Genomic DNA, 13989 nt, shown 5'->3' with positions numbered 1-13989 from the left:
TATTGATATTGACTGTCTTTGAACTTTTACTGTTTTGGTAAACGTTTTTTAGCAAAACACGAAACATGACCGTTTAAATGTTTAAACGTGATACCCTTGGTTGAGAGTGCTAATATAATAAACATTTGATTATATTTTTTCTTATTGATTGATGCCACCTTCATGTTATCATGAACAATGCAAATACATGTTTATTAACAGTACTAAATCTATTGCAGGATTATACAACTTTTCTTTTCTTATAATGTTGAACTGTTAATCGTGTCAGAAATTAATGGTGAGGTTTCCCTGGCTGTGTTGTGCAGCCAATATTCTGCTGTAAAGCATTAACTTAAAGTAACACACTGCATGTCAATTCACTTTTTATACTAATTTTTTTAAGGCATTCATAAACATTATATTGTTAACAACTACTGTAACCAGAGCTACAGATAAGCTTTTTAGGGACTGGTAATTGGGTAATACTCATCAAAATAAGAATGAATTGGGTAATGGAAATTACAAAACGCGATTGGGTATCCAAAAGTATGATACCCGCTCATATAAAAAATAATTGGGTATTTGTACCAAAACAAACAAGTGAATTGGGTATAAATTGCAATAAAACATGAATTTAAGCTTCTCAAAACCGTACCTACATAAAGTCACTGGTTTGTATTCAATTGCAGTATAGGTTGTTCCATCTTTCTGTTACCAGATTCAACAATCTGAAGCCAATGGAATTTCTCAACCCACTCATCGAATGTGTTTCTACTTGTTTTTGTTCCAATATGGGCCAGTACTTTCGTTTTGGAAACACAACACACCCTATCATAGGAGGCTGGAATGGTGTCTGGATAGTATAATATAGTGTATTTTGACCGAAAATGCCCAAAACCAAAATTAAATATAATAATAGTAACACGGGTTTCAACTCATTTTTTTATATTTTCTGACATCCATCAATCAGAGTCCGGTTGCATTGCCAAAAAATAATACAAATAAACCACTTTGGCATTTAGACTTAGCTAAAACATAGCTCTATCAATAAACAATAACAACTTTTAGCACAAGACACTGAAAATCTTATTTTGGAGAACTAGGGTTAGGGTTACTATTATTATATTAAAAATGATGTTTTGGTATTTTCGGTCTTAACATACATTATTATACTATCCCAACACTGTTCCAGCCCCCTGTGCACCCCATCAACAAGTTCATCTTAAATACTTCCGCAGATGTCCACGGAACAAAACATGGAGTTAATAATGTCATTAACTATGTCCTTTGCAATTGTTTTAGATTTACTTAGATTTATTTACCACGGAAAGGAATCTATACGTTTTTTTTGGGGGGGGGTTGCGGAACTTTTCATCTGTCTCGAGACGCCATTTTGTTTGACTCGCATGTGTTATCATATAAACGATTGGTAAGTACATTACCAGGTAAAACAAGCGCTTGTAGATTATGACTCGAGTAAAAACGGCCAAAACAAAACGTGTTTTTTTTATTACACATCGAAGGCGGCTCAAATTGGGTATCGGCGATTTGTTTTGCGTACCTGTACGCACAGATGTTGAAAAAATGCGTATCCACCTATTTTTGATTGCGTATTTACGCAAATACACAGCTTATCTGTAGCTCTGACTGTAACATTTGTATGAGTTTTGTTGAGTTTCTTAAAAAAAATCTTCACAGTGTGACAGTCACAAATTCTAGTTGACTTCAGATTTTAACTGAACTTACAGTCTAAATTAACCACTGTTATATTAGTAGAATTATAATTGTTAATGTGGATATGCCCTTTAAATGGGGGATGAATGTATTGTGGGGTATAAGCTTAATGTTGTCCACAAACTACATTGGTGACATTAGCAGATCAGAGAATGTCTCCAAGTTATTCAGTAGTTGCTCAACTAATGAACCAGTCGCAACAGGACATGATATTTCCATAGCAAAAAGAATATAGCGAATGCAATGCCGTTTTTATAATTATAACAATTGGAATAGGATAAGTTTTCTTTTTGTGAAACAGACATGCGCGTTATGTCCGAAATGTTTATCCGGATAACCTAACACATACAATAAATGTTTGTAATGTGAATTTAAACTATTTTTTGAAAACGTAGATCATGCGAGAATCATATGAATATACATTATTTTGACTATAAATCACATACTCCGGTTTGTTTTGACTTTCCTTTGATGAAAAACGACATTTTACACAATGATGTTTATATCCGGAAGTAAATCTGTGCACGTGTGGTACCTCATAATATTAGTTTCAAAATCGAGATCAAATACAGGTTACATGATACTAATTAATTAATTAACCTTCATAACAAATGAGTTAGTCGGTTTAAACGTAACGGGAGTTCTTAAGACCGTCAAATAACGATAAAGTTGGCACCTCAGCGAGTTAAAATAGGGAAATTATGGAAATCCGCAATTAAAATGTCTTGCCACTTACTAGCAAAGATCATTTTTCAAAGTTAGTTTGATAGATAAAAGACAACAGACTCACCAAGGAAGCTCAACATTGATCCTTTCATGAAAGGGTAAATCATTTGTACGCAGTGAGTCATTAAAAAATCATGAATGGAAATCAACACAAGTGATTGATATAGTGTTTTTTTTATTCTTTGCTTATTAAATTTCATAACAAAAGTGCATCACAAGTTGCAGAGTCAACCTCTGTCAACAATTACACTGAATGAAATCTTGATTGAACATAAGCATCATCAATTAAATGAACATTAACATAACATATATTTAATTGATTTATTATCTTAATGTTTTTTGTACTAATGTTTTAATCAAATTGAAAACTAGAAATGGCGCGGCAGAGGCCGACGCGTATCCCCACGCCGAATGTTTGACCTAGGTGTGCCCCAGGGTTGGTAATGGGGCCATGCATAGCTGAGATTGACCGTATTGTCATAACAGAAGTTCATCATCAATTAGAAGTGAATTGGTGTAGAAATGAAGAAGTTATAGTAAAAGGCAATTTTGGGTGGGTGTGACATATGTGGGTAGGGCGCCCCAGGGTTGGTAATTGTGCCATGCATAGTTGAGATTGACCGTATTGTCATAAGAGAAGTTCAGTATCAATTTGAAGTGAATCTGTGTAGAAATGAAGAAATTATAGTAAAAGGCAATTTTGGGCGGGTGTGGTCTATGTGGGCGGGGTCCCAGGGTTGGTTATGGGGCCATGCATAGTTGAGATTGACCGTATTGTCATAAGAGAGGTTCAGTATCAATTTGAAGTGAATCGGTGTAGAAATAAAGAAATTATAGTAAAAGGCAATTTTTACTATAAAAAATAAAATAAAAATACCTTTGACCTTGAAGGATGACCTTGACCTTGACCTTTCACCACTCAAAATGTGCAGCTCCATGATATACATGATAAGAGAGGTCCAGTATCAATTTGAAGTGAATCGGTGTAGAAATAAAGAAGTAAATGTAAAATAACCTAAAAAAATGAGTGATAATTTCTGACGCGGCCCCACCCCAACTGCTATAACTTTTGACCCAGGGGTCAGATCAAAATTCCAAATAGTGCAGGGTCGCACATATGCTCATAGCTACCATGTGTGTAAGTTTCAAGGTTCTAGTGCTTTTAGTGTAGGAGGAGATAGTGGCCAGGACGGACGGACGGACAGACGGACGGACGGACGGACGGCGGAGATAACCACAATATCCCCACCTTTTTTTCAAAAAGCGTGGGGATAAAGACATGTTTTGTACCTTTAAACTTTAATATGCCTACTTATCCTTAACACTTAAAATTCATAAAGATTGTTATAATGCTGTCTATTTTTTATTAATACAATTTATTAAAAAGACATGCTATAAATAGTTCAATTTTTTATTCATAACGTGTGAATTGGATATAATTAAGTCAACTGTTGGTATAAGATTGACTTAAATACATATGTACCAGATGCATAAAAAATACATAGCTTTGTTTACTTAATTGCTAATTATTCTATAAATCAATTACCTATCTCATAAGACAAAATACTTACTTTTATTAAAATTAATTAGACAATTTAATTATTCCATTGTTTGAAAAAAGAACATAAAAAAAAATGTTACATTTAAAAAACAAGAGGGCCTGAAAGTCCCAAAGTCGCTCACCTGAGATACAAAGGAATTTACCTGTTCTGTGCAGCCCAAGATATCATTAGAACAAATGTTCTCACCAAGTTTCATACAGACTAAACTATAAATGTAACTTTTAGAGGGCTAACAAGGTTTTACAATAGCCATATAAGGATATCTTTCCCCGTCCCCTGGCGGCCATGTTTTTCAACAGACCGGATCTATTTTCGAACTCATTCCAGATATCATTAAAACAAATGTGCTTACCATGTTTCATGATGATTGGACATTAAATGTACTTTAAGAGTGTACTTTTAGAGGAAAAATTCCCCACCCCCTGGCGGCCATGTTTTTCAACCAACCAGTACCATTTTTTAACTCGTCCAAGATATCATTGGGACAAATCTTCTGACCATGCTTCATATTATCAGACAACAAATGTGGACTCTAGAGTAGTGTTAACAAGGTTTAACTTAAGCGATTTATAGAAATATAAGGAAAAATGCCCCGCCCCCTGGCAGCGAAGTTTTTCAAGCAACCCCAACCATTTTCGAACTCGTCCACGATATCATTGGGACAATTCTTCTGACCAAGTTTCATGATGATCGGACAATAAATGTGGCCACTAGAGTGTTAACAAGGTTTTTCTATAGCATAATAAGCCATATAAGGAAAAATGCCCTGCAAGCTGACGGCCATGTTTTTTGGCCAACCAGAACCATTTTCAAACATGTCCATGATATCATTGACACATATCTTCTGAACAAATTTCAGGAGGATTGAACAATATATTGTGTTAACAAGGCAAATGTTGACGTCGCACAATGGACTACCGACAAAAGGTGATCACAAAAGCTCGCCATGAGCACATTGTGCTCAGGTGTGCTAAAAAAACATCTGATGCCTATATATTTAATTTGCAGAAGCTTTAACAACTAAAACAAAATAAAAATGAAGGGCAAAAAAAACAATATCTTTAATATTTAACATAAAATAATATTGTTTACGTGTATATCAATTCATTAAGGGAAAAATTCATAATTTACATTAATTTTAAGTTATGTCATACAATAATAGAATATACACAATATAAACTAAAGACATTTATTTTAAACTTATCACAATAATTCTGTTGACATGATATGAAATTAATATTATACAATGTTTCAGTCTCATGATATTAAATAATTATGTCATTTGATATTCTATTTCCACAATTCCTCAATATTGTAATGGTAGAACTCCTAGTTTAGCCCTTTCAGTGCAGGAACCGAATTTTGAAGGCCTTTGCAAACAGTTTGGATCCAGATGAGACGCCACAGAACGTGGCGTCTCATCAGGATCCAAACTGTTTGATATTCTGATAGTATTCTTTGAAAAAAATCCAAGAAAATACTAATTTTAGAAATTCAGCAGACAACATTTTAGCAGATGAAAAATTTCCTAGCATGCAAAGGGTTAAATAAAAGGCATAAATGCATTGAGCCCTGTAAACTCCTGTTGCTGCATATTCACAGGGGCAGTGGAATTGATTATTGAGTAAGCATGCGCATGGTCAGCTGTGTCCATTCTGGAGTGGACAGCCTGACTGACCGACATAGGATCCACATTCGTCAAAATGTTCAGAACTGGCATAGAAGAATTCATTATTGTTCCGTCCATACTTCCCGTCAGTATGCCATTCTGACTAACAATAACCCCAGAGTCGAGGGAAGTCTTGGATATATTCATATGAGTATTTATCTGATCGATCCTCAACAAAGGCTGTATTGGTTCGTTGTTCGACAATGAGTCACGAAGCACCCCAAATGCGGCGTCCTCCGGCAGTAACCCGTCCCCGTGAGTTGATTGGTCCGTATAATCATGTGATACGGAATATCCTGCATGGTCCCACTTTACAGTGATTGGAGCGCTAGTATCCACAGTAACTGACGAGCTGATCGCTAAAGCAGTCAGATTTGGCTGGACCTTTTTCATGTTTTTATTTTTAGACATGGTACCGGACTTGCCCTTCTTAGCTTTAGGCGGGGATGCCCCTTCCCCACTGTGATGTTTCCTCATGTGTTCCTTCAGCTTATCTTTTCTGGTTGTTGAATAGTCGCACTGCTCACAGTTTATTCGCTCGTTTGTGTGGAGTTTCTGGTGGCGCAGGAGATGGCTGCGTTCTATGAAGCTCTTGCTGCAGATTTCGCAGATGTTGGACCGTATGCCGTAATGTGATCGCAGGTGAGACTTCAACTGACTGCGCTTAGGTGAGGAATATTTGCAGTTCATTACCGTACAGGTGAACACCTCCCCTGAAATAGATCAAGATGCAAGCTGTTTATTTCAGTCATATTTAACCTTTTACCACTCAGATTCAAGTTGTAAAGCCTTGTTTCCAACTCTTAGACACTGATGAGCAGCAAACAGCATAAAACCTGAACAGACTGCAAATCATTATGTTTTACAATAATACAAAGTTTATGTTTTAGTTCAGTAGATGGAAGCATCTTGCCCTATGTGCCTCCGGGCTCAACAAGGACTAGGTAGGTAGGTAGATGGAAGCATTCCATAACTGTATGTGATAAAATGTTTGCAATTAAAAACAAAGCACAACATGTGTTTATCATGAACTACATGTATACTGTTATTTATTAAATATTGTCTACTTGCATTGGTCCATCACATGTGTTGGCATTGATTTATCGCCTAGTATTCATGTTCATAAAGTTCATAGTTAATACTTCTACTTCTAATTCCAAAATGTTCAACGATATTTTGGTTAAAATGTCTTACCAATATTTATATGTTTATATGCAATCAGGTGTGACTGAAACTTACCAGTATGCATACATACTTACCAGTATGACATACACTTATGTGCTATCAGGTGTGACTGAAACTTACCAGTATGCATACACAAATGTGCAATCAGGTGTGACTGAAACTTATCAGTATGCATACACTTATGTGCAATCAGGTGTGACTGAAACTTACCAGTATGCATACACTTATGTGCAATCAGGTGTGACTGAAACTTACCAGTATGCATACCCTTATGTGCAATCAGGTGTGACTGAAACTTACCAGTATGCATACACAAATGTGCAATCAGGTGTGACTGAAACTTACCAGTATGCATACACTTATGTGCAATCAGGTGTGACTGAAACTTACAAGTGTGCATACACTTATGTGCAATCAGGTGTGACTGAAACTTACCAGTATGCATACACTTATGTGCTATCAGGCATGACTGAAACTTACCAGTGTGCATGTTTATGTTCAATCAGGTGTGACTGAAACTTACCAGTATGCATACGTTTATGTGCGATCAGGTGTGACTGAAACTTACCAGTATGCATACACTTATGTGCAATCAGGTGTGACTGAAACTTACCAGTATGCATACACTTATGTGCAATCAGGTGTGACTGAACCTTACCAGTATGTATACGTTTATGTGCAATCAGGTGCGACTGAAACTTGGTTGAAAACCCACACAGGTCACAGAGGTAGGGGCGCACATCGCTATGGGTGACCATGTGTTGGTTCAGGGTATTCCGTGTGGCAAACGAGACATCACACTCCGGGCATTTGTATGCCTTCACACCTATAATACAAAAGGAATTATAACAGGATCACCACTCTAATTACTTTCAATCAAGGTCTTTTACTCCTTATCAAAGTTTCATCAATTCGTGTTTATCTAAAATTAACAAGGTAATGGACAAGGTAATTGACAGATGTACATGTAATTGCCAGCATCAAACAATTACAACATACCTGAAAAGTTTGGAAAACTTTGGTGTATATTCAGTGAAAAGTGAATGAGTGAATAAAACTGAAACATCAAATTTTGTATAAACATAGTGCAATAACTCTGAAGTGCTTGGCGCAATATGGCTGTTTAACAAAATAGGCCATCATTTTATATCAACAAACATTTGCAGAAACTTTGGTGAAGATTTGATTAAAAGAATATAAGTAAGAAAGCAGAAATGATGAACTTTGCAAGCACAAAAATGAGCAATAACTCTGGTATGAGCTGGTTATCTATCTTGACCAACATTTTATGTCCACAAACATTTCCGAAAAAGAAGTTGGGTGAAAATATTTATTTGTTTAAATATGACTAAGAGAGCAAAAAGCCATCTGCCAACCGCACACCCATCCATCCAATTGTTACACACATAAAAGGGCATATAAGGACAATAACTCTTTAATGTATGGTGCGAAGTGGCTGGTAATCAAACTAAGCCCCTATTTTATGTCAACATAGCTTTCCAGAAAGTTTGGTAAACTTTCAATGAAAGCTGTACGACTTACTATAGTGAAAGCCCAACCCAACCACCTGCCAGTTCATCAATACACAACACAAAATTTTAAGCATAGGTAATAAGTTCTTTCACGAGAAAAATGTTTCATATTTAATGTTTTATAACAAAATTAATAAAATTAAATTGCTTACTGGTACATTGTATATCAATTGGCCAGTATATACTTTATAAAAAAACAAGCAAATTTGTTTAATTGATATCCCCCGCCCAAAATAAATTTTGTGACAGAAGAACGGACAGAAAACACCATGCATTTCTGTATCCCTACGCTTTTGGCGGGGGATAATAACTAAAGAAAACAGAATTTCGACAAAATCTGAGTCAAGTAAAGGAATACCGGTATCTAAGATCAAAAAAAGGTACAGGGTGTTGCTAACAAGGAGCAGAGTGGAAAGACGGACCAGTCTGGTGACAAAATCAGATAATGTGCTTTTCGAGTGTTAATAAGAAGTTGAATGATGATACATGTGGTATCTTTGAAGCATACTTTAATCACCTCTTCTGCAGTAAGAAATTTACATTCAAAAGATGTGCAACATTTTTGTGTTACCAGTCCAGAAAAGCTGCGAGTCGCTTAATAAAAGGGAGCAACATGGTTGCAGAATACTGCTACAATATATTGCTCAAGACATTTCTGATATTTCTTTTAAGATATTTCTATGATTAACAAATTTGGTATATAAAAGGGTTGTCCATGGAGAGCCTAGCATAGGTCTCATCATATCCTACTAAGGTTAATATGGCATAGTTGATATTGTGTTGGCATTGCGGGATCACAGGTTTGAGCCCAGCTGTCGGGGCATTCTTTAGATCTGCCATAAAGACACCAAGACAGTACTAGTTCCACACAGTGAACGGAATCAAGAGCTTTTCAATAAGTCTCAGAATTTCCATGTTTTCGAGCTTAAATATATAGGTTTAACTAATAACATACCTAAATGTGTTTTCTTGTGAGCAATGAGAGTGTTATTGGTTCTAAACCTCATTCCACAGTCACAGGTGAAGGGCCTATCATCTGTATGTACGAGTCTGTGAATAAGCATGGTCTGGATCTTCTCGTGGCTGTACGTACATCGCGGATAGTCGCACTTGAATGGCGGTCCTGGAAAATGGGTTTTCATGTGCGCATTGTACTTCCTCACTTCTTTCGTTTCAAATTGACACAGGTTGCATTGCAGCTCAAACGTGGTTTCATGCACTGTCTTGATATGCTTCTCCATTCTCTGTGCGTACTTGGTGATATAAGCACAGTTTTCATACTGGCATATCAGCTGTTTAACCTCTTTTTCAGAAACCTCTTTCTTGCACTCCCTTGAGTTATTTTTCGCCACTGTTTGATTTGGTTTGACTTTATTTCCAGTATTATCTTGAATTTCTTCATCTAGTGCATCTTCTTTATTTACAGCCTCACTTACTTCAGCATTAAAATGAGTTAGGTGAGTTTGGTCACTATTAATGTCATAATTATCTTTGGGATTAGTGTCTTGCTCATGAAGTACTTCAAAATTTTCAACTACTATAGATTGTTTCTCTTGTACAATTGTTCTTTGACTTTTTCTTGTTTCCATATTGAATTGTCCACTAATTTCGTCCATTTTAACCCGTTTAAAAAAAGCATGATCCTGACTAACTGATCTATGTTTTTTGAGAGGCTGTTTTGGTTTGCTGGCTTCTATTGTGGAGATTACACTCGGTTTTTTTGTCTCTAGGTGATTTTCAAAGGACATTTTTGCCTGCGACTCTCTCAGTTTAATTTCATGGATTTCTGCTTCAATGAATTCTCCTAGAGTTTCAAATTGATCATATTTGGCTTCTTGTGTGTAGACAGGTACTTCTTGATTTCTGTTTGTAAATGTCTGATTTTCCTCAGAACCATGACATTCAGACTCCTGGAAATGCAGACTGTTTACATTTGTGTTTATTGCAGCATCTCTAAAAACACAAGGCAGCGATCTTACATTAGTACTGACACATGCATCCCTATGATGTGGCCTTTCTTTAACAGTTATTGTAACTGGGCAGAAGGTTTCTGTGTCAAGCTTTAAAAGGCTAGTATGAACAACTTCTTTAAGAATGGCTGAATGAGTATCCCGTAACCTAGGGAACACATTTTTGTAGGGCCCTAAAGGAATTCCAGCACTGTACAAGGTCTGTAGCAGCAAGTAGAGGCTTGACTCGTGAGAGGTGAAAAAGTTTTCAGTGCGGTTGATTTCAAGAAGGAAGTCATTGGCAACAGTGCACCAGTTGATGTGACCAAGTAGAACCACAAGGTATTTCTCCCTTTCCTGAACATCATAACCTACCCAACTGATAATGAGGAAAAGTTTGATTTCTGGCTTGATCTTCTTCATACATCCTTCGGACAGGAAAGTGTTGAATTTTTCAGCCTTCAGAGACAGAAACTCTGGCTGTTTGACCGTATCTGAAAGATTTAACTGCAAAAAGCCCACAATGTACTCTTCTAATGTGTCCAGTTTGAATTTGCGACTTAAGAAATATGTGCTGACAAAATTACCCAAGTGTAAGTTGCACCGAAGGAACTCTTCACAATAATTTTTCAGTGTTTCAATTTGGAAGCTCACGGCTAAGTGAAGCAGCTGGAGGAAGTTAGTTTCTCTCGGAGCAACATATCCATTGTACATGAAGTCTAACAAGTCCGAGAACACTTCACTGTTGTCATAGCACACAAGAATGTAGTCTTTATAAACATTTGGATTATCGCTGAACAATTTTGCAGCAAACTTTGGGCTCCAAGATGCCAAGACATTTTTATGAGCAACAAATTTCACACCTCGCACCTCCAGGACCACATCGCAAAATTTCTTTTCATCTCTCAAATGCTTCAATTTCTCTAGAATGTTGAAGTCTGATTTCTTCTCCAGGGAACTGCCCTGATGGAGTGAAGGCCGATCTGGTTCAGGTGAAAGAATAGGCAGATTAGGGCTTGCAGCATCATCTAGGAGACCATATGAAGTCATTGTGAATATCGCCTGAAATTTAACAAGGTTCTATTAAACTTTAGAGACATATTTATGCTGATATTTGTGTAATAGAATCTTATAATAAAAGTGTATTACCTTGACAAAGCAACTGTATTTAACAAAGCACTATACTAGCGCTCATTGGGTCATTGTCGATCTGAAATGGCTTCAAGTCACCCCAGGGTAACATGAATCGGCTTGAAGTCTTCCTAGGGTGACAAGAATCGAGTGCAATATAAGCTGACTCATTATAATAGTGTATTATCTGGACTTAGCAATGATGAGATGTTGTATCTTATTAATCTTAGAACCTTGTTATTACATCAAGAATTCCTAATAAACAAGCAAATTCGTTGAATTGATATCCCCCACCAATATGCTTCTGGACACAAAAGAGTTACATTTGACACTCAGGTAAAAAAGCTTTTTTTTTAAGATACAAAAGGCCATAACTCTATTATTAACAGATGGTGTACAATGCCATTTGGCATGCATCATCCTCTTATCCATATATATACTCATACCAAGTTTCAATGAAATCCACCAAAGCACTTCCAAGATATGGCTCCGGACACAAAAGTGCTGGACGGACAGACAACGCAAAAACAATATCCCTCCGCCTATGGCGAGAGATAAAAAGTACATTTTGGTATATTTACCACTAATTTTGTACATTCCCATACTTTGCTTGGATAACAATAAAGCATCTAGTGTATTTTCTCAAGTCATTGTAGGTTTTGTTTAGGGGGGGGGGGGTTAATCTAGAACTAGCAAACTGGAAAACTAAATATCGTGTGACAGGACATGCAGGTTTCCTGGTGAATGTTTCTAAGGCATTTACTGATGGTTTAATAATCAACAACTGTATGCAAAGTTAAATATTAACTTGCAATATTTCAATAATGGCATGCATACGACCAACACAACATTGTGTGCATTTTATTTGATCATAATGATATTACTAAAAAAACATGTTTCTTAGTCATCAATGACCACCTTGAACTTTATATATTATAAGTTATGTTTGTCAAATGGTTATTCAGAATCAATTCTTTAATATTATTTAGTTGTACATTAATTTATTATCTTTATTCTATTAGATGTTGTTATTGTGCAATAAGTGATTTTTCGCCCAAAAATACAGCCTAGTACAGGCTGTTTCCCAATTGAAAAAATTAAACAAGAGGGCCTGAAAGGCCCAAAGTCGCTCACCTGACATAACAAGATATTATTGGGACAAATCTTCTGACCAAGTTTCATGAAGATCGGAAAATAAATGTGACCTCTAGAGTGTTAACAAGGTTTTACCATAGCCATATAAGGAAAAATGCCCCTCCCCCTGGCAGCAATACCAACCAGCATCATTTTTGAACTCGTCCAAGATATTATCGGGATGAATCTTCTGACCAAGTTTCATGAAGATCGGACAGTAAATGTGGCCTCTGGAGTGTTAACAAGATATTACTATGGCCATTTTAGGAAAAATGCCCATGCCCCTTGGAAGCCACTTTTTCAAGCAAACATAATCAATTTCGAACTCATCCAAGATATCATTGAGACCAATCTTCTGACCTGATCTTTATAATATAAATTTTAGCCAGCAGTTTGACTTAAACATGCACTTATAAACAATTCATATTGGTATACTGTTATAGTTATAAGCATTTAATAATGTTTAGTTTTCCCATTTTCTCGTCCAAGATATTATCGGGATGAATCTTCTGACCAAGTTTCATGAAGATCGGACAGTAAATGTGGCCTCTGGAGTGTTAACAAGATATTACTATGGCCATTTTAGGAAAAATGCCCATGCCCCTTGGAAGCCACTTTTTCAAGCAAACATAATCAATTTCGAACTCATCCAAGATATCATTGAGACCAATCTTCTGACCTGATCTTTATAATATAAATTTTAGCCAGCAGTTTGACTTAAACATGCACTTATAAACAATTCATATTGGTATACTGTTATAGTTATAAGCATTTAATAATGTTTAGTTTTCCCATTTTCATGGTCTATCGTGTTTTTTCCCCAATCAAAAAGGCACATGCTGTAAAATATAAAGCGGAAAAAACTCCTGACAATACCATCTACATGTGATGTCATAGATAAATATTTAAGGTTTAAGGTTTGCCAAATGTGTATGGAATTGGAAACAAAAAAGTCAGATTATTTTGTTGGTTACAATAACAAATTGAAGTTTTGTTCATGCTCTTTATATCTGCATTTTAAAACACTGTCATATTCAGGTGATATCAAATTTTAAAAGAAATCAATGAACACAATCAATAATAATAATATAAAATACAAATGCTAATAAAATTATATGGACGCCATTGACCTGGGGAGAAAAATACACAGGTACAGTACGTTTTTGTTAATAAACTTTAAAGTATGCAGTTAAACTTCAATTACTACCAAACACTATGACGAAAGTAAAATTGTCGAAAATAAAGTTTGTTTACATCTGTCGACCCCTAGCTGTCAAAATGAAAAGATCATTTGAAATGGTCCCTCTGTCTTCTTCCGGATACGAATACTAGGCATGCGCATTTCAAACTTGAATAAATAATATTAATTTATAAACTTATTTTTTTTT

The 13989-nt window shown here is 35.9% G+C and overlaps 2 protein-coding genes across 3 annotated transcripts in view; both read right to left on the bottom strand.

Moving 5' to 3' along the window:
* LOC127881287 (U3 small nucleolar RNA-interacting protein 2-like) overlaps positions 1-2252 on the bottom strand; it is a 31173-nt gene extending 28921 nt beyond the window's left edge. For both annotated transcript variants that reach the window (XM_052429038.1, XM_052429039.1), the window contains exon 1: positions 2160-2252. In XM_052429038.1, coding sequence (XP_052284998.1) covers positions 2160-2198 — 39 coding nt within the window. In that variant the 5' untranslated portion in view covers positions 2199-2252. The remainder of the gene's footprint in view (positions 1-2159) is intronic.
* Positions 2253-2625: 373 nt separating this feature from the next.
* On the bottom strand, positions 2626-13920 carry LOC127881280 (zinc finger protein 761-like). Its single transcript, XM_052429029.1, has 4 exons — positions 13856-13920; positions 9343-11398; positions 7514-7681; positions 2626-6383 (listed from the first exon to the last, which is right to left on the bottom strand). The coding sequence occupies exons 2-4, from the start codon at positions 11384-11386 to the stop codon at positions 5545-5547; spliced, it is 3051 nt and encodes a 1016-aa protein (XP_052284989.1). The 5' UTR covers positions 11387-11398; positions 13856-13920; the 3' UTR covers positions 2626-5544.
* Between the last annotated feature and the right edge of the window lie 69 nt (positions 13921-13989).

The sequence above is a fragment of the Dreissena polymorpha genome, chromosome 5, assembly GCF_020536995.1.
Source record: "Dreissena polymorpha isolate Duluth1 chromosome 5, UMN_Dpol_1.0, whole genome shotgun sequence".
Classification (NCBI taxonomy): Eukaryota; Metazoa; Mollusca; class Bivalvia; order Myida; family Dreissenidae; genus Dreissena; species Dreissena polymorpha.
Note: the sequence above shows the minus strand (reverse complement) of the source record. Positions and strands in the feature narration are given on the sequence as shown.